The sequence below is a fragment of the Maylandia zebra genome, linkage group LG23 (assembly GCF_041146795.1).
Source record: "Maylandia zebra isolate NMK-2024a linkage group LG23, Mzebra_GT3a, whole genome shotgun sequence".
NCBI lineage: Eukaryota > Metazoa > Chordata > Actinopteri > Cichliformes > Cichlidae > Maylandia > Maylandia zebra.
This window is the reverse complement of record NC_135188.1, coordinates 28,885,530-28,911,011: the sequence shown is the minus strand read 5'-3', so window position 1 is coordinate 28,911,011 and position 25,482 is coordinate 28,885,530. Positions and strand designations below refer to the sequence as shown.

General features: G+C 40.1%; 2 protein-coding genes across 12 annotated transcripts in view; both read right to left on the bottom strand.

The window, feature by feature from the left end:
- Positions 1-49: 49 nt before the first annotated feature.
- On the bottom strand, positions 50-16,000 carry ctdsp1 (CTD (carboxy-terminal domain, RNA polymerase II, polypeptide A) small phosphatase 1). Its single transcript, XM_004571254.6, has 7 exons — positions 15,588-16,000; positions 5,798-5,946; positions 5,611-5,712; positions 5,062-5,118; positions 4,345-4,437; positions 3,222-3,407; positions 50-2,878 (listed from the first exon to the last, which is right to left on the bottom strand). Exons 1-7 carry the CDS (start codon positions 15,658-15,660, stop codon positions 2,750-2,752), a joined length of 789 nt encoding a protein of 262 aa, XP_004571311.1. The 5' UTR covers positions 15,661-16,000; the 3' UTR covers positions 50-2,749.
- Positions 16,001-19,389: 3,389 nt separating this feature from the next.
- The window catches only part of LOC101478469 (striated muscle preferentially expressed protein kinase), a 63,187-nt gene continuing 57,094 nt past the window's right edge, over positions 19,390-25,482 (bottom strand). For all 11 annotated transcript variants that reach the window (XM_076880394.1, XM_012924690.5, XM_012924689.5 and 8 more), the window contains 8 exons: positions 25,260-25,382; positions 24,069-24,233; positions 22,594-23,299; positions 22,123-22,362; positions 21,474-21,697; positions 21,280-21,355; positions 20,965-21,114; positions 19,390-20,880 (listed from right to left, as the gene is read on the bottom strand). In XM_076880394.1, the coding sequence (XP_076736509.1) occupies positions 20,643-20,880; positions 20,965-21,114; positions 21,280-21,355; positions 21,474-21,697; positions 22,123-22,362; positions 22,594-23,299; positions 24,069-24,233; positions 25,260-25,382 (1,922 nt within the window). In that variant the 3' untranslated portion in view covers positions 19,390-20,642. The remainder of the gene's footprint in view (positions 20,881-20,964; positions 21,115-21,279; positions 21,356-21,473; positions 21,698-22,122; positions 22,363-22,593; positions 23,300-24,068; positions 24,234-25,259; positions 25,383-25,482) is intronic.

Here is a 25,482-nt window from a genome sequence, read left to right as displayed (position 1 = left end):
ACCGCTTGTGTTGCTTTTTTCCCCCCAAAAACAGAACAGCACCTTAGACCATGTTTCCTTAAGCATTTATGGGGGGCATTATTACATACAGTCCATACAGAATTTGGTATGATAAAACAAAGGTCACAAAAAAAAAATAAAAAAGAAAAAGTTACAGCTATTGAATCATGAGTACAGTAACATGAATATTCCATATATTAATGAAATTCGTTTGCTTTATTACTGTGCAAAAACAACATATACATATCTACTGAATGTGTAAGAAGTACAGTATCAGTGAATGGGCCCCCATAGTGACACAACCTGTTTTACATGTAATCCATTAACAAGATGACTCAGCGTTCCTATAAATACTCGTCTTTGCCAATGAATTCCAAAACACACGCGGCATCAGTAATTTGATGATGGCTTTCATGAAAACACTGTTTTAAACCTGTTATGTGCCTCCAATGGTAAGATACTATCTCTTTAGTTATTTGCTGGTGTTTCTGAATCCTCTCTCCCTCCTTGTACGCGAGGCAACCGACCAGGTCCTGTAAGAAAACAGCAAGAGCAATGTCTTCCCGTTTTGGAAAACCTACTGTAAATATTCTTTAAGAAGATGACTCTTGGGGAAAAAAATAAAAAAATAATAGAAGGCAGCAGTAAAAATCAGTTAATTATTTAGAAATGAAACAGGCTAATCTTGATTGACAATAATTTGTTAAACATTTTTTAAAAAGTAATAATAGCTCTTAAGGTGGTAGATTTAATCACCCCTTCCTCATCTAGGCGAAGTCACGTCACAAGCCTGCCATCGAGGCTGCCAAGTCAAATCCACCACATTCATTCATCAGTGTCAACACATTGTCAACGCAAACTAGGGCGATCGCACCAATCTGCAAGGCCCGTTAGAAACTGCGTTGCTCCTTAAAACTGAGCGGGCAGAATACAATACAGATACACAACACAGATACACAACACAGACGTGCACAAGAAAAAAGGAAGACTCCACCCCAAAATAATCTCACACTTTCCACTCTTTGTTACTGCTGATAAACTGCAAAAATCAGTGAGTCCTACAATTCCCAGCATGCACTTAGTAACTTTGATGAGCGGACTAGCATCAAGCTGTGGCACCCTGCTAGGTTTTTATCTGCAGGCAGAAATACAAAAAATTCTGCAGTTTTGTGTAAAAGAAAAAAGGGGAAAAAATAAAATAAAACAGACATTTAAAGACTTAGCTTTAGATCTGCTGTAGCTGCACAGGCGTTTCAATGCTTCCAAAAACATCACAAAAACCTGCACAGTATCAGATCTCTGCCAGGTTTAAAACATAAGGAAACAGCCAGTATGAGGCATCACTAACAGCAGTTTATTGTAGTGTTTAAGTCGTTTTGGGGTGGATAGCTCCTTTAAAACCTGCGCTATATTAAACACTTTGTTTTCAAAGATGTGCCCTCCCATATACTGGGATACTCGCGGCAGCCCCCCCCCTCCTCAAAACCTATTTCATGACATAAATTTAGAAATAGTTTCCAGCCTCTGTGTACCGCTTAAAAGACAATTTAAAAAGGAAAAAGTACTTTGAAGATCATGACAAATCCACCGGTGTCTTTTCTTTTTAACATCACAAAACTTTCTTTTAACCATCCAATTACAGTCTGTAAATACACAGAAGACAAATTCAGGTTTGTGTGTGGCTTTAAAACAAGAGGCTAACATCTACCAGATCCATTAACAGCTGCTCTGTCACTTTCGAGTGCAGATGGATACTTAAAGATTAGTGTGAGGTTTCTGATAAAATAATGCAGTCACGACCCGAGTCAGTGCTCTGAATCTGACTGATTTCCTTTACCTGCTGCACAGACAGTAAAAATACTTAAAATCGTGCCCACGTGTTCATCTTTTAAGATGGGCTTAGCATATAAATTTAATCTGCGGTAAAAGGGATTAGATTACTTTTAAAGTGGTCCGATCACTTTATTCATTCATTTAACAACTTGTAATAGTGTCTGAGCTTGCAATGCCAGCTGAGTTTAAAAAAGAAACCTTTTAAAAATCAGATTCATTCATAACACTGATAACTCATGACTATTAAAAACCTGACCACGTCACTCTAAAAGCTCTAAAAATATGACAACTGAGGATCACATGCCTTTGACTGGAGACAGATAGTGTGATAAAATTAGGCTGTGAAGAACATAACGCTTGACCAAAATGCTTAAAAGACATCTACAGTACGTATACCTCCGACCTGCCCTTTCAACAATCCAACAGATCAAGAAGCGTAAACCTTTCTGAAACTTCCTGCAAGTCTTGTGCAATCAGGCTGCCAAATCACATCCATGAGAAGTCTAAGTCCAGTACCCAGGTCCAGAGGAATCGTGGCTACAGACCTCTTCTTTGTTTACTCTACTGAAAGTCCAGTGGGGCTGCAGAAAGGCCATTAAACATTCATTCATCCTCTCGTCCATTCACTCACATCAGCTGGTTCTTGGAAGGCAACTTGCAGACAGTTTGCTGTCTGACCAGGAGGTGGCAGTGTCGATGCCGTCAAAATGTCACCAAAGGCTCTCCCATGGTGATCTTGGTTTGGTGTGTGGGACGGTTGCTTTGATGGCTCTGGCGGCTGTGAAGCAGTCTGTGTTCTGGTGGGCAGTGATAGCTGGAGCCTGGCTGGTGCGGCGTTTCTGGGGGAATTTTAATTTTTTTTTTGCTTTTTTGTACGCCGGTTTGTTCAGAGCTGAGATGAAAAAGTCAAACGAAGTTAGCTTGAGGTCCCTTGTTGCTTGAGGACTGTGTAGACGTTATCGACTTTGCTCAGCCTCTCAAAGAACGGGATGAGGTCCAGCAGCTCTGTGTCGGACATGTCATCGAACCAAGAGGCCACAGGCACCTGAACAAAAACATAAGCATCAATATCGTTGTGGAGATTCAACAAATATAGTTAGAAATCTAATTTCTTATTCATCTTATTTACTTTGATGCCTTTTTTTATTTAAACAATAAATCAAGTAAGAGTGGGACACTGAAATTGGGCTTAGTGTCCCCCAAACTACATCTTTCAATAAAAGTGCAATACTTGTTTTAATACAGTTACAAAATTGGGAAATTGTACCCCCCCCCCCCCAAAAAAAAAAAAAAAAAATCAACCACAACCTTGAGGGTAATACTATGAACTTGCTTAAGCAACTTGCTTAAGCAGGTGAACGATCCTAAGTGCTGTCCAGAAGACTTACTGCATTGTCAGGATGGAAGATGTAGGAGGCAGGGGAGTTATCCACAATAATCACTTTGTTGAGGTCACGACCCAGGCGACTCAGATCCTTGACATAATTCCCTCGATGAAAGACGCAAGACTCCCGGAAAAGGCGGCAGCGGAAAGCACCCCACTTGTCCAGGAGATCGGAGACTGGGTCTGCATACTGATGGAGAAGCACGCTCAATTTAAAGCAAAATCTTTATGTAGATACAGCTGAGATTTCCGTTTTTAGTATCAGTTTATAGTATTAGTTTTTACTGCCACCATCACAGTGTCGTGGTTAACACATTCACACAGACCTAGAGACTGGTATGAGACTGCCTGATAACCAGTGGCCACTAGGGGAAACAATAAAAATAAAATGGTTGCTGTGAAATCAATAACAGCAACTGCCAATCAGAGTCCTGCACTGAAAACCTTATAATTGCTTGGTTTATGAGCAGATTGCCAGTCGCCCATAGTTTGTATAGCAACTATAAACAGAGACCTTGAAATTACAAGTTTTGGCTTATCAGGTTTTACTTTGAAGGCAAATCTTTTCAGTTTGGGTTGCACCTCCAAGTTATACTACCTTGATGATTAACAAGAGTGTTTGCAGCCAAGTTGCTGTCTTCCATGCAAACTATGGACAACTGCAGCAATCTGCTAGCAACCAACGCAATCAGAATAAGGTTTTTTTTACTAACGGGTCTCACACATGAAGACCCTGGTTGAGGCCAGCGAGACAAACCCAGCCTCGGGGGGGGGGGGGTCACAAGGTAGTGTGCGCCTAGTGCAAGTCTCAGAGCACTGAAAAATGGGAAGGCTACATCGGGAAGAGCATCCGGTATGAAATCTGTGCCAAATCAAACACGCGGTTCCCCCTGCTGTGTTATCCCTCGGGAGATAAGGAAGCAGCTCAAATGACCTCTTCTCATTTCTCTCATAACGCCCCAAGTCTATTTTAAAGGATCCAAAATATTAAACTGTTCACAGACAACTTCCCTGAATACATCCAGCTTTTCCCTGCTCCCTCCAAGTTTATTGCTGTCAACTGCAGGGAATCAGCCAACCATACATTAATAATCAGCACAGCTGGCTGCGATGAGGTGGTTTCTCACCTTAGCTAAACTGGCAGTGAAGAGGACACATTCGAACAGCTCCCCCATCCTCTTCAGAAACTCGTCAACATGGGGCCGCTTCAGGACATACACCTGGAAGATGCAGGAATCCTTAAATCAGCATCATGCACACACGCCATACACTCAAAATGTAACATGTTTCTACAAATTCCAACTGCCTGAGGACGTTTCAAGTGAATGTTATTTTAAAAAAAGGGGGAGAAACTCAACATGCAGCTCATGACTGGAGACTTCTTCTAATGGACAGATGTTACATTTTTGCAGAACATCTTATTTACTTCCAAGGAGTTAGTAGCAGACATTCAAGCCAAACTGAAGCTAAATGAGAAAGATGCAGTTGTAGCTCACAAAAAGACAAGCACTGGGCTCCTTAAAGCTCTTCCTCCATCTTTTTTTTTTTTCCTCCTTGCTGCTGTGTTGGCAGCTCAGGGCAGCGTTCCTGAACCAAGTCATCCGGAATAGGCTGTGCTTGTCTGAACAAACCTATCCTGGATTACTTGAATCAGGCCCAGACCCATCGTGTGTCATCGGACTCCAAGCAGCCGTCCTCAAATCCCTTAAACGCTGACATCACCTTCTATACTCAGCAAAATGCGCTCAAGAGAAGTGCTGTCACACAACCGAAATGACAAAATGACAATGAGGCATGAGCACAGTGCATGACAATATGAATATTTCTGATGATGCTAGCATTACCTGGTGTATTGTTCCGTCGATTTCCACAGGAATGATGAAATCTGCGTTGTTCACAGGCTAACCAAAAAAAAAAATTAAAAAAAAAAAAAAAAAAGGGGGGGAGATACTTATTAAACCAAAATAAAGACTTAAAAAACAAAACAAACAAACACATACAGACACTGGACTTTTCCTTTTACATGCTAAAACATGAACTGACTTAGTGTTGTTTCTAGACAGACAGGTTGAGACAGTCAGTGTGTGCGCAGATGCAGGAGTGACTGTGTTTGAGTTTGGCATTTGCCAGCCACGACAAAAATGTCACTGCCAGAGCCAACAGCAACCAGATGGAGGGAAAAGTGCAGATCTTGGACTGTTGTGTTCTAAACGTAACTAAATAATGATGTAATGTGATCGCAGGGGACAGCTAAGTGCTGTAAAGCCTCTCTGAACACACACATCCTTTAGTTCCTGCAGCAGGAAATTAAAGAACACGCTTGCAAATGTTGAAGTTGAACATAATTGCTTGTATAACTCAGTCTACAGCGTGTTATCATTCCCCCGCCTTACCTTAAAAGAGCTGTGAACTAAGGTCTCATCCAGATCTATAACCACACAGATCTTTCCGGAGTCTTTTGACTTCACTGGAGGCAGCAGTGGTTTCGCCTGGATCTTCAAAAAGAGAAACCACAAAATAATGAGCTGACTGCAAAAGTACACAAATAAAAATTGAGCCAGGGCAACAGAGAAAACACACCTTGGACACTGTTCCATTCTCTTCTACCAAGAGAGGGGCGTTGTTGTTGACTGGTGGCGGCTCAGGCTGGTCCCGGCACAGGCAGCAGAAAAGGCTGGAGAAGAGGCCTCCACTCCTGGGTTTCTTGGAAGACAGAGAGGGAGAGGAACCTGCAGAAGAAGATGATAGATCAAGAAATTGTCGAGCTTGCAGTAATTACAACATACAGGATCTTTAACAGCTTGGCTTTTAGGAAAAGCTCTTAATATTAAGAGGTGCATGTGAATATCTTTATCATCATTATCGGTATGCTTTGAACACATGGGCACAAAACAGACATTTACTTAAAGTCTTCAAGTCTGATCAAACAATCGAACAAAGTAATACACTAAGACATAAAACTACTTAGTCCTTACTACATGGTAAAACCTAAGCCAAAATGCAGAAGCAGTGTGTTTTAAAAGAAAAAAAAGAAGAAAAAAAAACCCCAAGCACACCCCATGATTCAGTAGTTTGTAGAACCACTTTCAGCACTAATGGGTTTCTGTATGACTTCAGCTGTGTCTTGCGTGGTCATGTAGGAATGTTGGCCTACTCTTCTTTACAATGTTGCTTCTATTCATTGAAATTTGTGGGCATTTATTTATGCATGGCTCTCTGAAATCCTGCTGTGGTGAGGCCTTACATCAGGTTGAGTCAGCCATTCTGTTGCAGATTTTCTGATGTGATTGGATCATTGTCCTTTTGCATGGCTGTTGGCCAAAGTTTTAGCTGTCAGACAGATGTGTCACATCTGTCTCTAGAATACTTTGAATCGACCGTGAACTCCTCTGTTCACCAATGACTGATGTGTTCAGGTCCTGTGGCTGCAAAGCAAGCACAAATCATCACACGTCCACCACCGTGCTTCAGTTGGAGTGTTTGTGCAGATATGCTGCGTTTGGTTTTCTCCAAACATGATGCTGTGCATTACAGCAAAAGATTTTGGTCTAGTCTGTCCAAAACACTGTTCTAGAAGTCTTGTGGTTTGCTCAGTTACAACTTTGCAAACCCTAACACGTGCTGCCACAGTCTCCTAAAACAGAATAAGCGCTCTCCTGCAGCGCTTTCAAACAAGCCATGAACTTTAACATGCTAATTGAGGTCTAATGAGTCTGACATGTAGCTCTTGGGTTTTTTGCAATATCTCTTTGTGTTGCAACATCTGACAAACCGGGTGAATTTTCTGGGTTGTTCACTCCTGTGAAGATTGGCAGGGATCTGGAATGTTTTTCCACTTGTAAATAATCTTTCTCACTGTAGAATAATAGGCTTCAAACTTATAACCCTTCTCACATTGATAGGGAGCACCTCTGCTTCTCTAAGATCAGTCATGTTGTCTTTCCTACTTGGTATTTAGTTAACACACCTGAATGCTCCAGACCAGCAATGTCTTTTTGTAGAGATGCTCACGTCTACTAATGATCAGTTATTAAAGTGCATTGATTAGCAGCACCTGGCTGCTAGTTATCTTCCTATGGAAGCAGTAGGGCTGTTCTTAGTTTTTAAAACATGCTGATTCAGCATTTTGGCATCATTTTGTAACTAAAATAGTGACAGTGTAACAGTTGTTGTGTTTACCTCATTTTAAAGACACGCCAAGTACCAGATTATTTTTATTATGGCCTGATGCATAAAACCTCACAATTTAAAGAGATTTGCACATTTTTACCATACATAAATATAAAGATCAACTATATAGCATTTTATGTTTCTTCCATGACATAGTAAAAATGTGAATGCCAAAACAAAAACAAGTAAAAAATATATAATTATTTCATTTTTACCTCTTGACCAGTATGATTTTTGAAAAACAGGACTGCAGAAAGAGCCATCTCACACTCTGATCGCAACAGCTGCAACCTCAATGGTTAGTGTAATACTCATGTAATAATTTGGTAATTACTCTGACCACAACTGCCTTCAAACCTTTAATTACACTAAACACTCGTGAAGTTCTCAAGACCATCTTTCACTATTACTACTGTTGACAAAATGTACCCACAAATATGCAAAGCCTTGCCAAAGTACACAGCGATCTTTCATGGAAAAGTGTCGCAGTTTTCACGTATGAAAATGCCCTTTCCCAAATTTAGCACACAGCGGGAGATGATTTGCATCAGACGTGTTCACACTACAGTTAGTCGAGGGTGCTGTCTCAATCAAGCATGCATGAAGCCCAGGACTGGTTATAAATTTCCTCAGCCTGCCATTACCTGCTTTATTCTCACATTGGTGCAAATCAACACAATCTGACATCACATGATTTTTGCACCAGCGGTCTGGAAGGTTAAAGAAGGTTTAATATCCAACTGTGTCAGACATGTGTACTTGCATACACGTCCATTGGGTAATGTCTGGAAAACTTCAGGGCTGCAGTGCGTGTGTGGAAATGGCTTAAGTATCTCCAAGACCACAGTTTTCCATAATCACACACACACACACTGAAAACTTTACCACACCATCTAAGCTGGTAAATGATCAGTCCCATATCATTTTTTACTAAAATAGCTGTGTTTGTTCATTTCAACTCGTAGCTACCCCAAAAATTTTGCCTCGTAAATGACCAATTTTTTTTTTTTTTTTTAAATGTAAATTTAATTTGACACACTTCCTGTGTTGAAATACCTGAAATACTCTACTTGCATACAGCACTTCCTAACTCATGACCCCCATCTAGTCAGTGATTGTATAAAAACAGTACAAAGGACATCCAGCAACTTTCCTCATACTGTCATGTGCACAGGCCGTCCTGGAGACACGTGCCTGACCGGACCTCTTGCGTAACTGCTTCTCTGATGTCAGCAGAAAAACACGACTCGAGCCCCACCAATGAAAATTCACCACTTTAACACCACGTGAAGCGATGGTGCCAAAGAGACAAGTTTTTTTAAGCACATCAGGTTAATTATTGAGTGATGTGCGGCAACCAGAACAAATTAATTAATAATACAAACAACCACCGCAGGCAATCTGTAAACAATATTTACTCAATACCAAAATGACGCAATTCAAAACTTTTCGTTTGCTTGGTATGTATAAAATGCAAACTAACCACTAAGGCAATGAAAGACCTGAACTTCAGGTTCATTAATCACTTACATCAAGCGACAAGCATTTTTATAAATTCTAAACCCAAATGGAAGCTACATAAAAATCACTTTAACTACTACTTTGCAAAATAAGCACAAAAGCAGGACTTTAAGCAGTGTTTGAGTTTTTCTGTTCACAAAACAAACCCTCCAGATGTTCCCAAGAAACTGATTATTAACCAAAGCTGGCAGCCTTATTGTCAATCATCGTGTAGCACACGAACACTTTGTACCTGGAAGCTCAACAGGTATTCAAAACTCATTCCTGTAATGGGTTTGCTGTGCGGCTGTTTAGATTTCATTTACAGGTACCAACACCGGCTTCAAATAAATTATAAGTAAATCACAATCCTCATTAATCCCAGAGTAAATGTGGTCACAGTTGCTCCAAGACAGAAAGAACAGTAACAAACATATTACAAAGTTACAAAATAGCTCTAATTATAAATATCCCACAAATTAAATATGTGGTTGACATTGAGGTGCCCCTCTGATCATACTGAAAATGATTTCTTATGGTTTTTAAATGACATTTTTAATTTTTAACATTTAAATATCAAACATCTAACACATGTAAAGCAGTTTGTTTTAGCCTTCCAAATAGCATGTGTGAAAGACTCATGAGAAACTTTGAACACTAATTGTGGTAATTGCAATTATGAAAATAATTTCTAGCTAAAGCACTGCTGTGATCATTTAGTTGAAAAGTAATTTAAAAAATTATATAAAAAAAACAACAACAACACTTTGAAAAGCAGATAATTACTAAATACTAAAGGGTCTTACCAATTTAAGGAAACCATCTTCTGATTGGCTGCAACTAACATACAAAAGGTTTAAAACAGGAGGTGGGCGGAGTTTGTGACAACGAACTTCCTGTGATTACAAGGTTTATGCTCTGACCTCATTATCTGAGATCAGAGCATGCAGCTCATAGTCTTACACAGCACTTTACCAGCTTCACACGAAGTGTTGTGAGACAGCTGAACAGCTGTGTCATACTTTACTACCACATGGGATTTGTGGTGAAGTCGCACATCTGACACAGAAGACTCACTGCTCTTCGTATGCCTTTGTCCCTCCCTTGGAGCGTAGATGGGCCATAACTAAGTTGATGTGTCAGCTGTGGTTGTGTTCTTTTATTTCAGGATATTTATTTATTTTAAATTTTCCTATACATTTGTGCAGCAGAACTTTTTACCAAAGAAATGATAGTCTTCAGACAGTCTTCTGTAACATGACTTATGTTACCCATGCTATTTATTCAATACAACTGTATAAAGTTCTACAGTATATGTCGCATATTCAGCTTCTCGGGGTGTGGCACAAAAAACAAACACATACTACAACCTGACCTCATATTTTCAATAACACCCATATGCCCAAATACCAATAATAATAATAATAATAATAATAATAATAATAATAATAATAATCCATTTCACTTCTTTTTCCATTCATTTGCTTTACTTTCATTACCTGCTAACAGACTGGGTGAATAAATGTGAAATAATGTTTCCTGGGGTGTTCGATTTATTTTATTGGAGGCATTACATTTATGGAGAGTGGTTTAGCTGCAGTTTCTGAAGCCAATTAGTGAGCCGGTCGTTGATATGCAAAACATATATCATAAACCCACAACAGTGCTTGGGATCAGTCTTTGTGCCAAAAGATCTGCACACCAAGTTTAACATCATTCCAACGGGGGGGGGGGGGGGGGGGGGGAATAAATAAATAAATAAATAAATAAATAATAAATTTGCTCGCCAACCACAAAACTTTATTCGAGTTACTGAAATTATTTCTGCTCTCATGAATGCTCGTCAAGCCCAGGCTCCCAGTGCGGGTTTCTCCCGGTCTTGTAAACCTCTGATTAGCTCTGCTCCTCACTCTTCTGTCTCACATTAGGCTTGGTTTCTGTCCCTTTATGCACCATACTCCCTTTCTCTCTCTGTCCAGACGTGACTGTGTTACCAACACACAAACCTCTGTTGTCCATCTCTCACGCCTCTTTTATTACTCCTCTGCAATACCCTCCAACTCAATTTGTGGATTCAAACCCCGTCTGACCCTCCGTTGGCCTCTGCTGTGCTCAGGCCAAAACAGGAAGAGGAAACAGACGGGTATCAGTGGAGGAAGGTGCTTGTCATCGTGTTTGTAGCATAGCTTGGGTAAGCTGATACCAGTGTCTATGTACACTGAGCTGATTTCATCTGAATTATTATTGTCACTGGTATTCTTTAATGAAAACTCATCACTCCTCCCCTCATTCCTTCATTCACTCCCTCAGGTCCTCGTAATTCCTAGCATCAAGTCCTTATTTGCTTCCTGGAGTCTTGACTCACTTCAGTATTTGTAAACCAAACACCTGGATGTTTTAATTGATAAAAGCATTATGAAGATGAGCCCATTATAAAGGAGACAATTTACAGTGTGGAGCTGAACATACTGCAGGCATTCAGCTGCAGTAAGGACAACAGCTTTAAGCACTAAAATTTAACACATATAATAGCTTTATTATTATTTTTCAACACACTTGGTAGCAAGTATTTTCCCTCTCTTCATATCATTCTTCTAACTTAGTAATCCAGCAATAAGAGCTCAGTAGGGGATATAGCATCTGCTGAGGGACTCTTTGTTCTTGTTGCGTAGGATAACTTCTTGCTTGGTGTATCCTTCGGGTGTGAATGAATTTTGGGATCACATGCCTCCCTCATGGTACTTCAATACACAATTATCTACAACTTTATCCAGTGGGCACTTCGTAAATTGTTCACCATGTCTGTACTGGATATTTACATTTTTACTTTTTAATATTTATCAGTATTTTATCATATGCCATTTAGAGACCAACTAATATATCAGCCAGGCTGATATTTACTATTTGCCAATATGTTGCATCCGTATTTATAACAGCTAAAGGAGAATTTTAAAAAGTGAAGAGACGGGACGCCATCGCCATGTTATGATTGTTGATGCTGCATAGTCGTCTACCGGAGCCCGCTCTGCATCTTCCCTGTTGGGAGCACACGCGTTCCGAATGCCACAAATGACAAGCAGCGCGTAAATGAGCAATTTGAGCATTGTTGTGACAATAAACCAAGTGCATTTTAAAATGCACTGTTGCATCTTAATAAGGGCTTATAGTTACACATAAATATTAGGGAAATCTGTCTATGTTCCTTATGCGCAAAGAAAGAACAAAAATGTTGGTCGATATCAGAGTTTCAAATTGTAAAGTATTAGTATCCAGTCGGACTCTTTTACCATTACAACATAACTGTGTGATATTGGGTTGATCCACGATTAAGACAAGTTTAATTACCTCGCTTCTAACTGAACAACCGACACTGTCAGAAGTTTCATTTTAAACATTTTAAAGAGTGTTTAAGTTGTGGTTTTCAGCACAGTGTTAACAACGCAACTTCAAAACACAAGAGAACCATCTGAGTACAGCATTGCAAAAAACAGCATTAAACATTAGCTCGGGGCTAAACACATTCAGAGCTACTTCTAATATAAACACTTTAATAATGCAGAAAACAATCTAATAAACAAACAAGTTATGAGGAACGCAAAAAGCAAAATTTACTCTAATTATTGCTTTACCAGCCTATCATCTCCAAACATCAGGTAATCATGGCTCATCCGTTTACCGTCACACTGCTAAGGTAAGTAAAACTAAAACAAAACTGAGTTCCAGCTTATCAGACTGTGAAAAATGTAAGATTACACTTAGCACTGTGAATTAGGCCACTGAACACGTTACACTGTATGCCACACCTTACCAAAAATAAAATAGCTCCCATCATGACATGACTTTCAGTGAATTAATCCTCAGTCCACAGACTCACGATAAGATGCTCCACCTTATCTGATCTTTATCTGAGTCTATTTTAAGCTTGGCGTTCAAAGATTTCCTGCAGACACTTCCACCCCTGTTATTGACCGTTTAGCTAAAAACGGACTTTAGTCAGACAACGTACATTGAGGAGTAAGTAACCAGGCTTTCCTGATTGGCTTACTCCCTCCAAATATCTTTAACATTACAGTTTTGATAAGGCACAAGGGCTTGACCCGTGTGCTTGATAATGGAATTAACTGAACTGACAATACATCTCAAATTAGCCTTGAGTGATAACAAGCTATTTACAGGGATTCGTCTCAATGCAGAAGAAAGTGCAAAAGCCTTTGAAACAGCTGCCACACTTTGATGCGACTATGAAAGTCTCCAATAAAAAGAGAGACAAATTAAAACGGCTCTGTGGGTTCACAAAGGCAGACTAAACAATGTAAACTTCAAATTAAAACACAATATTAAAGCCAGAGGACAGATGAAAGAAGGGGGGGCGCGCGAGTGTGCCTTCTGAGAACTATTCATAGAAGCAATACTGTCATAATTAGAGGTCATTATTGAACTGGTGGAGTAGAAACTGCACCTATTATTTCTCTTCTACTTCATGTATGTCACTCAGATGGTGACACTAGTTTCTCCAAACACTCTCAGAAGTCCATTTCTCTACCATACTCAGGTGGGCCACTGCCACACCTTAGCAGCTAGCTCTTTATTTTAGATGCCTGAGAGGACAGTGTTACATGTGATCAGTCAAAAACTTCAGACCCAGTTCCACCATCCTGAACTACAACTGGTGAAGGCAGCTCTTCTGCTTGCAGGTTAAGGGTGAGCTGGAGGGCCTCTACGCCTACAGGCCGCAACAGGAGAACTAGCACAACAACGACTACCATCACCAGCTGCAGTCTTTAATTGTACTTCTATCATCACCTATTGAATTTTAATCATGTGTGCTATAGTTCCCTTTTTTGGTTTTTTTAAAGCACCAATTCTAATTGTATGTTTATCCGGTTTCATTTCTGGCCCCCCAATGTCAGACCTTGTTTGGATTTAGTGCATAGGTTTAACTGTCAAAGTCCCCACTTTGCTGTTGACAGTTTAAAATATACCATGAAGTAAAATGAGTTTGACGTTCCCATGTACATGTTACGTGGGTTACATGTTACGTGGGTCAGACCAGTAAAATCTTTTCTGTTAGCATAACGTTTAACTGCATATATATTTTAATATGAGGGGGGGGGAGGTGTCATTTCAAAATTTCATCTCAGTGTTAAAAAATATGAAATTTCCACAATAGATTTTATTTTGCTTTTGAAAATAAATAAATAAATGAAATGACAAAACAGGAGTTTTCCATTATTTGATATTGATGCGGTGTGAATGTCTTTATCAGTAGTAAGCTGAGTCTAAAATTTATGTCTAAAATTTTCTAAACCTGTCCAGTGGGTCAGACTGGAGTCTTTGTTGGGGCAATTCTGGGCTGCGGCCTGTTTGACACCCGTGGTTTAAAGAACATTAGCCAACATCCTGGTTAATGCTAACTGAACTGCTTGGAGAATGTCACTAGTCAGCTGCAATGTTGATCCTGGACCAAAGTTCCTATTATGAAGTAGGAACAACAATAACATGGGGCTCTCACATTGTGCTGGTTATAGTAATAGTAGTCGTATTACCACCAGCTCTTGACTTCTGATCCTATTTTTTGGCCATAAATACCCAATGCGCTGGTTAGCATGTAATGTTTTAAAAAGATGCTTCCATATATGAGTCTTACTGAACTCCATTTACTCTGTCAGCATACTGATTAACATCTGGGGCAGACCTGACTCCACAAAGTTGAGAAGGCTGACTTACTGCAAGACAGAAGGCTGATGGAGGATCTTTACAATCACTCAGCCCATATTTTCAGTCGCTGCTGTGCTAAAATCAGTGAAATGATGTCCCTTAATTCAGCGAGAACCAGAAAACACAAGTGCAAAGACTGCATAAACCTGATCTTACAATGAAAGAGAAACTAAAAGTTTCAGTATGATTTGATGTGGCTTTGCAAACTATAGATGTTTTGTGGGAATCTCTTTAGGTAGATTCGAGCAAACACGCTGTCTCATATAGCAGCTGCGCTTCACATCGAGTAAACACCATGTATGGAGGGAAAAGGTTGTGTAACACACCAGACTACAAGATGTGATCTTCCACTTTTAAAACCAAAATAGGCACTACTGCCTCTATGTACGTCTGTCTGTCCGCATCTTGTTTGAATAAAGTCTTAGCTTCCACTCAGCATTGTTTGGCTGATGACTGACAGGTCACCTGATTATTTACTAAGCTTGAGTTTACAGCGGTGACCTGTCTGTGTGCGCGTACGGTGGCAGAGGCACTCTTTCATGTGAGTGAACACCGAACTGGTAAAGCTGCAGAAAGCGGCCACTTGTGGTGTTGCCAAAACAAAAAAAGGAAAAGTTATTTATCTGACATGATATCACTCCAAGGAAACCGGGATTTAAGGTGGACCTGGAAAGGCTTTTAATCTGACTACTATTACAGATGTCTCAACCAGCTGTACGTCATTTCCTTTACTTTTCATCAGAGGCCAAAGGGCCGCAGCCATAATGTACACACAACAGCGCGGTCTTCTTGCTCTGACTTGTTTTCTGTCCACTTTCCTAACACTGGCTTTATCTGTGCTGCTGCTCATAAGCAGCTTACTGCTTAGGCTCGGAGTTCAGGAGTTGCAAAACTTTTCTTTTCCTTTTTTCCCCTGACATGACTGCACAGGGGTATTTAAAAAAATTAATATATATAGAATATAAATAAATAAGCAACTTACCCCTCTCTCCCGCGGCTTTATTTCCCTCTTCATCCCGGCTCACTTGGGTGATTACAGAGGACGGATTGTCCATCACATCCAGGTCTGGTCCAGAGTGCCAACTTCACACTTTAAAGTTAGAGATAGTCCGCCGACTCGGTGCTGCATTAACCCAACTTAACGTGAGCGAAAACAACGCTGAAACGCCCCGGGAAACATCGCAACAAGTCACCTACAGTGCGCCCATTACTCTTCGGATCCGTGTGTCCGCTCGGATACGCGCTCAAGTTTGACGTGTGGAAGTTTTAAGAGGTTTGTCTAGGAGTTGGCAACTTTGATTCAATATGGTGCTCAACTCCGCTTGCAATTTCAAGATACAAACATGGAGGTTTCAAGGCTTCCCATTTCACTTAAAGTGGCGCAGTAAGGGCACGGCTCTGTGCAGCGCTCCCCCTGCCGGCCTCTGCCCCTTTGACGACGGTCCCTTAGAGTGGCCCGAAACAAAGTTACTCAGGAGTTAGCTAAGCTAGCTGCTAGCTACTACGGACTTACTTTAGACAAACACTATTATTAGATAGTGCCCCTGCTCCCTTTGCACGGCTACCGACCTTAAACATGTCGCCTACAAAGCACTTTATTATTCGGCTATAACATTAAAAGATCAAAAACAAAACCCACATTAAATAATTAAACCCTGCAGATTTGACTCAAACTTTTACCAAAGTGTCTTCAGATACTTTGTAACACCTTAAATGCCGCACTAGCCGCTGGCAGATTTGCGTGTATGCTGTGTGGTTGTACCTTCGTCATGTAATGACTGCTGTTTGTTAAAAAAAAAAAAAAAAAAAACTTGCACAATCAAGAGCAAAATTTTTTCTCCCTTTTTTCTCCCTTTTTTTTTTTTTTTTTTTTTTTTAACTTTTTGGAAGTAGCAACAACAGAAGAAACGCCCAGTTTGGGTCCCCTTGAAACTGCCTATAGACAGGGAGTGTCGTGCAAGTGTCGTCTCCGTTTTCTCCGATTCCGCGAAGAGAAGTATGTCTGACCACATATATACAGTTTGGTCTTGCAAAATTAAAATAATAAAATAAAACTATTATGTTTGACCAATTTCCATTTTGAGAATTTTTTTTTAAACCAGTAGAAATAAACTTAAAAGTAATAGTCAGTCATATTTTGAGTCTGGTTAAAAAAATAAAATAAAATAAAATAAAAGAATATTGTACTTATAAACAGTGTTTGGGTCATTACTGAAAGTAACATGTTATACCATCCTGAGAACCAAGGAAAATAATCTTCCCATTGAACTGTATTTTGTGATTCTTTCTCTTTGAAGGTAATAGAGGCCACCTAAACACGAGATATCAGTGGTAAGCCCAGGATGTCCTCCATTTAGTACATCAGGGCTAAGTGTAGTAGCTTAAATAAGTCAAAACATAGAGACCAAAAACAAATGTCGATTACAGAGAACATAAACAAATAGGCTGGTTCTCAAGAGGATAAATTACTTGTTAATTTTCTTACCTTACCATATGTACCTTATATAGTGACTCTTGTCCTTTTGTGCAATAAAAATAAAAGTAACATTCATAGCTCCACTCCTAAAAAGTTATAGACCACTCAAGCATTTTCCTTTTCTCACACACAAACTGAAATCAACTGATTGTAGTGCAACTGCGCTTAATAGCTATGCTAAACTATGCTAAACAGCCGGCTGACAGCAAGAAACTCTAGGGTGACTTTGGCATTAGTCACTTTGCTAGATGAGCAGGGGTGTCCAAATCCAGGCCTTAAGGGCCAGTGCCCTGCAGGCAGTGTTGGGAAGGTTACTTTTAATATGTATTCCATTACAGAATACAGAATACATGCCCCAAAATGTATTCTGTAACGTATTCCGTTACGTTACTCAATGACAGTAACGTATTCTGAATACTTTGGATTACTTAATATATTATCATGCTTTTTACAACAACGTGAATGTACTATTGCTGTGTGATTTATTACTATTACTGAAGGTCCGCGACTCCGAACTGTAGTAAAGGGACCTCTGACTAATACGGCGGGGTCCCTGTCGGCTCGTAGCCGAACAATAGCTTTACTTTGTTGTGTGGGTCAACTTTTCTTGCGAGAGACAGAGAGAGGCGTTGAAAGGCTGCTCCAACGGAACTTATTGTTTCGGAGGAAAACACCAACACAGCGTACAGTCGAGTCTTAATAGCTTACGTACAACTGGGCTCGTCAGGCACTCTTCTTGGCTGCAGTGGTTATTATTATATTTACATGCTTCCAGCTCCCGTTTTTCCTGGATGACAACTCGTACCTTTCCACTCCCCTTTTTCTCCCTCCTCGCGCTCACAGACCCATAACGTGTATGGCAGTCCATTCTCCCTGCAGCACGGACTACATTGCCCATGATGCTACATTCTTTAGAGCTATGCTTGTAGCATTCTGCCTGTTAGCTTAGCACAACAACAACGAAAAGGCGCTCTCTCACCCAGGAAACACACAGTCGCAGAGAGAGAGAGAGCGTCGCCCTGTAACCATGGCAACCGTAACGCTGCCGCCTGGAACAACAGAACGTAGCTGTCAAACAAAACCCAAACAGTCCTGACCCGCGACAAAATGAAACAGGAAAGTACCGCAGTGTAATCCATTTATTTCAACAAAGTAACTGTATTCTGAATACCACCTTTTTAAACGGTAACTGTAACGGAATACAGTTACTCATATTTTGTATTTTAAATACGTAACAGCGGTACATGTATTCCGTTACTCCCCAACACTGCCTGCAGGTTTTAGATATCCACCTGGGGTCAACACACCTGAATCAAATGATTAGTTCATTACCAGGCCTCGGGAGAACTTCAAGGCATGTTGCGGAAGTAATTTAGCCATTTATCTGCTGTGATGGATCAAGGACACATCTAAAGCCTGCAGGAAACTTGTTGGACACCCCTGAGTTAGGGTTTCTCAGGTGACTTGGAGATAAACATAACATACTGAAAAAAATTTAATTGGCATATATTTTTTATTATCTTTATTACTAAATGTTGATGTTATTCAAATATGTTAAAAGATAGTGTGTACAGAATTTTTTTTACACAAACAGTAGAAACACACCAGCCACCCATGGCTGTTCTGCGGTACCGTCTGGATTTAACGTTGTCTGATCTCTCTCGGCTGACTAAAACACATTTGTCCTACGGTGACCACCACAGCTTGGATTATGTATGTGAATTGGTAGTGGAAAGACAACAGAATTCAGTTGACTTAAACTGCAATCTACTGACATCTAGTGGTGAGATTTTACACACTCTACCTTTAAAACACATACTTGGGCAAGGGATGTCAAAAACCCATTGTATTTCAAGACCCACATAAACACTTTAAACTTAAATTAGTTTAAAGTGTTATGTTTGTATTTCAATACATATTTTGTGCATTTTTAATCTTGTAGTGAAATATCCCTAATATTGTATTTTTTAGGAATTTTAGGAATGCATATGTTGGCTTTTTTTCCAATGATGGCATAATAAAATAGCCACTAAGACTTCCTTGTTTCTTGCCACCCATGTAAAACTGGCATTGCTCTTTCAATTGCAGGAAAACAAGTTAAGGAAATGAACACTTAAAAGTTTGAACTCATGGCTTCAGTCATATTTGTTGTGCTCAACTGCACTCCCCAGGGGATCATCAACAAGAAGTGAATCGTTTGCATAGTTTTACATGCCCATTATCTGTATAAATTTTAAAAAACAAACAAAAACAAAGTGTAAGTGTGAACCTAAAACAGCATCCTACACATACAAGAAAAAAGTTAATATTCCCAATTGTATCAATAGTTTATTACATACCATCTCATAAAAACATTTTCAACTTTTTCCACATATAAACACCGCAAATTGGTACATTTACAAATCTTCAACCATCCAAATTCATACAAAAAAGGAACACTGTGATAGAGCAATACACAAGACGGTCTATTATTACAAGGACGGCATGTACTCTGTGTATGTATGCATGTATAAACCTCGGCATGTAAGAATCTCTATGCATGTGCGTTTGGCTATAAAGTCCAGATATTGTGATCAAATATTTACTTTGATCAAATGTGGATTAAAACCAGTGGAGACACATATACAAGTTAAACATTTTGGATGTCAACCTGATTTAGGCACTGGTGACAGGCTGATTAGGAATGAGGTAACCTGATCAGCCGTTGGGTAATACTGACACCACAGTAATTTACCAGTGTGTGACTTCTCAGAATAAAATGTTATCTACATTAAGGACCTTTTTCCATCGCTGTATTACAGTTAAAAGTTAAGTTTTAACCACAGAACAAGAAATTGTACTAGATATTCCTAACTCACCCAAAATCAATTCATGTTTACTGTATGACACAAACCACAAAGACACCCCTTATTTTTAGTTTTTCTTTTTTCCTTTTTTTTTGTCACCATGATGCTAGTTTCAAAAAAAGTGAGTCAAAAATGGTCATGCACACACTCACACAGGCGCGCACACACTCACACATACGCACATGCAAATAAATTAACATGGAAAAAAGTAAACAATTTCCAAATGACAAAAAAAAAAAAGAAAAGAAAACCAAACCCAAAACATCTTTTTGGTTGGGTTTTAAAATGTGTGGCTAAATGCAAAAAATACATAAGATAGCAGCTTAAATCATGGTACATTCACATGAGTTGTTTACTACTACTAATCTTAGTGGCATAAACAAGGTAAAAGTATTCATGGTACACATGTTCCAGGCTGATCGTGCAGAGTGGAGACCGAGGCTAAACTGAATATTGATGTGCAATTTCGGAAAACCACAATGTGACTGAGAAACTGTGCAATCAAAGAAAAGAAATCCTGTGTCCTTCTTGTGAATTAGCAGTTTGCAAGTCGTGGATTCACATCACAGCGGTCAGCTTCTCCTTCACTGGGATTTTCTTTAACGTAAGAATCCCGCTGTTGTTGAATCGAGGCTGTCTGCTTCGGTTACAGAGGACGTATTAAGATGCAACGAGCTCCGATTTTTTATTTCAGTGTGGCTTCTTTACTGTCACCTCACTTTGGGCTAGGAACATGCGGAGAAGTCCCAGATGCCGGGGACTGAGGGGAGCTCTGGTAGGTCCGCAACAGCACTTTGTGCTTGGTGGCTTCCTCTGTGCGACGGCTTTGTTGTTCCACCAGGAACTCTTTAAGTCGGCTGGAGGCGAAGGTGAGAGTCTGTCTCCTGAGCTTCATCAGGTAGGAGTCCTGCAGCCAGGCATGTGTGAAGCAATCTTTTGTAGTCGGGCGGGCCCTAAAAAACATATTAGGTAGCATTTGATATTGTTCTTGTTTAAAAAAAAAAACTTATAATCAACTTTTTTAAAATGATAATCACCATGGGTAACTGCTCAACATCTTCTTGAGAAATGCAGAGGCACTTTGAGACACATTTGGGTACAGTTTCGTTGGGTCAAACTTGGCCATCAGGATTTTGGATTCAACATGCTGAAGGTCCTTATCTTCAAAGGGGAGGTGACCACTAAGCCTGGTTGAAGAGACACAGAAAAAATAAACAGTCAGGTTGCTTATTCCAAAATGTAAATATGCAAAACATCGTATTTGTTTGACTGAATTTAAATACAATTCATCCTATTCACTCTGGCGTTAAGGGTAAAGGTCATTAGTGGCACGAAGCAAAAAGAAAACTTACATAATGTAGGTGACAATGCCAACAGTCCAAATATCTGCAGGAGGACCAACCACTTCGCCTTTCACCATCTCAGGAGCTTGGATCACATTTATCAGAAGATGAAAATTTAGAAAAGCAGAAGATTTTCAGATTTAGTAGAAATTCCTTCCATCGAAAATATTAAGCATATAGAGCCTGCATCTCTTGATCCTTACCCATGTACTCCAGCGTTCCTGGTCCTGATTCCTGCTGCTTGAGGCTGAGGGGGTTGAAGGTCTGCGCGCTCCCAAAGTCCACAATCTTGATGGCGTTGAGGTTGGTCACCATGATGTTGTCAGGCTTGAGGTCCAGATGGAGGATGCGACGGTTGTGGAGGTACTCGACCCCCTGGACAATCTGGACCAGGTATCCCACCACATCGTCTTCAGAGTAACGAAACCTTTTTGTCAGTGAAAGAGGAGGTTCACGTGTGATTATAGGACACAGACAGGGAGAGTTCAAGCAGCATATCCTGAATAAATTAATGCTAATTTAAATTTAAAGTGTTGAGAGATTGATGAAAGACTGATTCATTGCCAGCCTACATCACCTGAGAGCTCAGCTGATACGCTTTTATGCAATCAATCTCATTTAGGGCATATTTATTTTATATCTTCAAGCCACTTTGCAACCCACTTCACTCCTAGCTTATCTCTGCTGCTCCCGAATACAGCCATGGTGTGAAATACAACTTAAAGCAGAATCAAATAACAACCTCCTTTTCAACCTTAATGACTCCAAGTAAGAATCTTCTTTTTAGACTCCTGCTATGCAGGTTTGTCTGAGTTTGTGTGTCAGTGTGAGTCAACATATCCACCATCCTACCTGTCTATAAGGCTGTATAGCAGCTCTTTGCCAGTGCAGTACTCTGCCACCAGCACCAGGTAGCGTGGTGTGATGTAGGCTTCGTGGAGACCCATGACTTTTTCATTGTGAAGAGATTTCAGGATTTCATACTCCTTCAGGATCTCCTGCTTGTTCTCTTGAATGTAGGGAATGATCTTTGCCATGTAGATTTTACCTGTCGCATTCTCTCTGCACTCTCGGACGACTCCAAACCGACCCCTGCCAATGATAAGTCCTGATTACTTTGCACAACGCAAATAAAAGCTTGACCATGTGCATAGATTTTTTCTCAAGTTATAACTTTCAGAGTAACGTCAAACAAATATAAATTTAACAGCAGTCTCAACATCTCTTTGATTCACCAGCTTCTGAATTTCTTGTTATCCTAACTCTGATGTTTTTTTGCAAGATTCATGTCTTTTTCCCCCAAAAGGACAATATCTATCTCACCTCGCTTTCTCATCTAGGAAAGTGTACGGTTTCTGTGGAACTCCCTGTCGTAGAGCAGTAGAGGGTGTAGTGCGTCCCGATGGGGTGCCTCTGGCGGGGGTACTGGCTCCATCACCGATGGGACTCAAGCTGGAGGTCTGTAGTACTTGTGGGGTAAAGGACACCGGAGTCGGGGCCACACGAGCAGTAGCAGTGATCGTGGGGACATATGTGGGTACTGAGGCCACGGTTGGTTTTGTGGGGGTCGAAGGTGGGGTTACAACAGAAGGTGGGGGTAATACAGCTGCAGTCTGTGTCATAGGAGTCACCACATTTACTGGACTCTGAGGTTTGGGGAGGACAAAGGGAGAGGTTGCTTTGGAGGTGGATGATGAAGGGAGAGTGGGGCTTATTTTTTGTGTGCCATCCACTGTTGCACCTGCAGATGGCAATGAAGGGTTTGTTGAAGGGCCGGAAGGTGAGGAGGTTAGAGGGATAGGAGTCACCACAATTGTAGATGATGGAGATGCAGATTGAAGATAGGATGCATCAGTGAGGGCTTCATGTTTTGGAGTAGAGGAAGTGGAGGTGATGGTGGAGACCGTTGATCTGGGAACACTATTTTGGACTGGTTTGTGTGAAGGGAATGTCACTGAGGAGGTAATCACAGGCGTAGGTGGGGTTGGGGCTGTCTTTACAACAGCAACGGTAGGTGAAGCTCCTCCAACTGTGTTAATAGAGTGACAGATTAAATACATCAATTATTTACTCAGTATATTAGCTGCTTGTAGCAAACTACAGTTTTTAAACATGTTGTTTGTTGCGTAGCTTTCTTACATTTGTTTTTGTTTGGTTTGAGACAATGTACATGGTCTGGATGCTTTTCATACTATGCTGTGGCACTACCAGTTAATGAAAATGCAGGATTTTCATGATTTTGTTATAGACTGTATATAAAAAATGGAAGGAGCTACCACAAGTTAGCATTTTGACTCTCAAAGTCTTGCTTAGTTTTAAACCAGATATTATAGAAAAGACTGGACTGAAAAGCATCGGATATTGATCCTAGGGTAGCATCTTGTTAATGACAGACTTACCAGGTCTAAAATCAAGATAAAGACCCCCCAAAATCAGACAACTACCTTTGAGCAAGTACTTGGTGATGGTGGAAAGGAAAAACTCCCTTTTAACAGGTAGAAACCTCCAGCACAAACAGACTCAGGGACAGCTACGTGGCAATTAAGTCCATTAACCCATTAACAAAGAGTCATACATCAAGTATGGTCATTAATATGGTCATTAAAAAGAGAAGGGGTTTCCCTTTGCTTTCTATTGGAGGGAATGCAGTTCACTTGGGCTTGCTAATATTGTGACACACGATGGGATTTAATCCATAGCTTGTGCTTTGGTGTGATGCTTTTAGAACAGTTTTGTTTTTCTAGCTCTGTTCAGCTTTTTGTCCATGTATGCTCACTCTTTAACAGGCAGTATTATACCTGTGGGCGCCAAGCTAACTGGCCTACAACAGTTGCTGTACGGCCCCTGTCCGGCCTTGTTCACACAGGCCACGCGGAACTTGAAGGTGCCACCTGGTGGCAGGTCTGTGACATTGTAGTAGCAGTCGGCAATTCCAGTGGCTACAGTTAACCAGTTCGAATCACCTGCAGGACGGAAAGGAAATAAAGAGTATAAGATGTTGCTATAAGGTAATATGAAACTAAATACTGAATTTTGATTGGTATTTATTTAATTTTACATGTTGTACGAATGATTCTAGGTATAAAAATGCTTGGTTTAGTATTAGAAGACAAAGGTGAATACATTAATGCAACATTTTTCTATTTTGTCCTCTTTGAACGGAAAAACAACCAAAGAAAAAAGAAGTAGTTTAATTAATATAACACCAGATGGCAGCATTGATTAACACATAAAGTATTGATTTTGTGAATAAGAAGCCTGTGTTCAGTCAAAGGAGCTTGCAAAGAAAAGCGTCTGGACTTCTTTAAGTTAGAAGCTTCTCGGATGAGAGGTGAAACGTCTTCAAGTAACTTAAAGAAGTCCAGAAGCTTTTCTTTGCAAGCTCCTTTGACTACGATGACCTGGATGACTGAGAACCTTCACAGACACAAGCCTGTGTTCAGTTTGCCTCCTGAAAAATAATCTGTCATTACATCTCATTTTCTGTAAAAGCACGGCGAATCAGACCTGAATTAAAATGTAAATTAGGTAGTGGCACAGTGTTTTGTGAGAACGTACATTAATTCTCCCTGCCAAAGATTACTTTCTTTTTTGATCAATGATCAGGTAAAAATTCAGAATCTACTCCCTTCTTCATCTGCCAAATGATGATTCATTGGCCATAATGAAAAAAAATTCTGACAGCAGCTCTGGTACACTCACTATTCCCTCGTGGACTGAGTCACTTTCTCCATCTAAATGGTGTCTGTAGATTTGCAAACTATCATCTCTGGAGAATTCTCCTCACTGGGTTAAAAACCTTACAAAAGTTACCTCTTAGGAACTTAAAACGTAGAGTTAAATTATTTTATCCTGATGTGAAAGGCCATAATGACACAGTACACAAAGGGAAGTTTTTAAAAAACAACAACAAAAAAAACCAAAGTGAACAATGATCTCCTCTAATCAGAAGTATTTTTAAGGAGAGAAACTTATAGAATAAAACTCACCCTCGGTTTTTCTTTCCAGAATGTAGCTGCATGGAGATTTTGTCTCAGATGGCTTCCACAGCACCAGGGCTGTGTTGTTATAAGTCTGAGGAACTTCAGGGGTCCCTGGTCGTTTGGGGACACCTTCATTGGATGAAGATAAAAAAAAGAGTTGGAATTTAAGAAAAGAGGAAAACAACAAGTAATGTAAGTATACACTGTAAGGACTGCCAATTATCCTAGT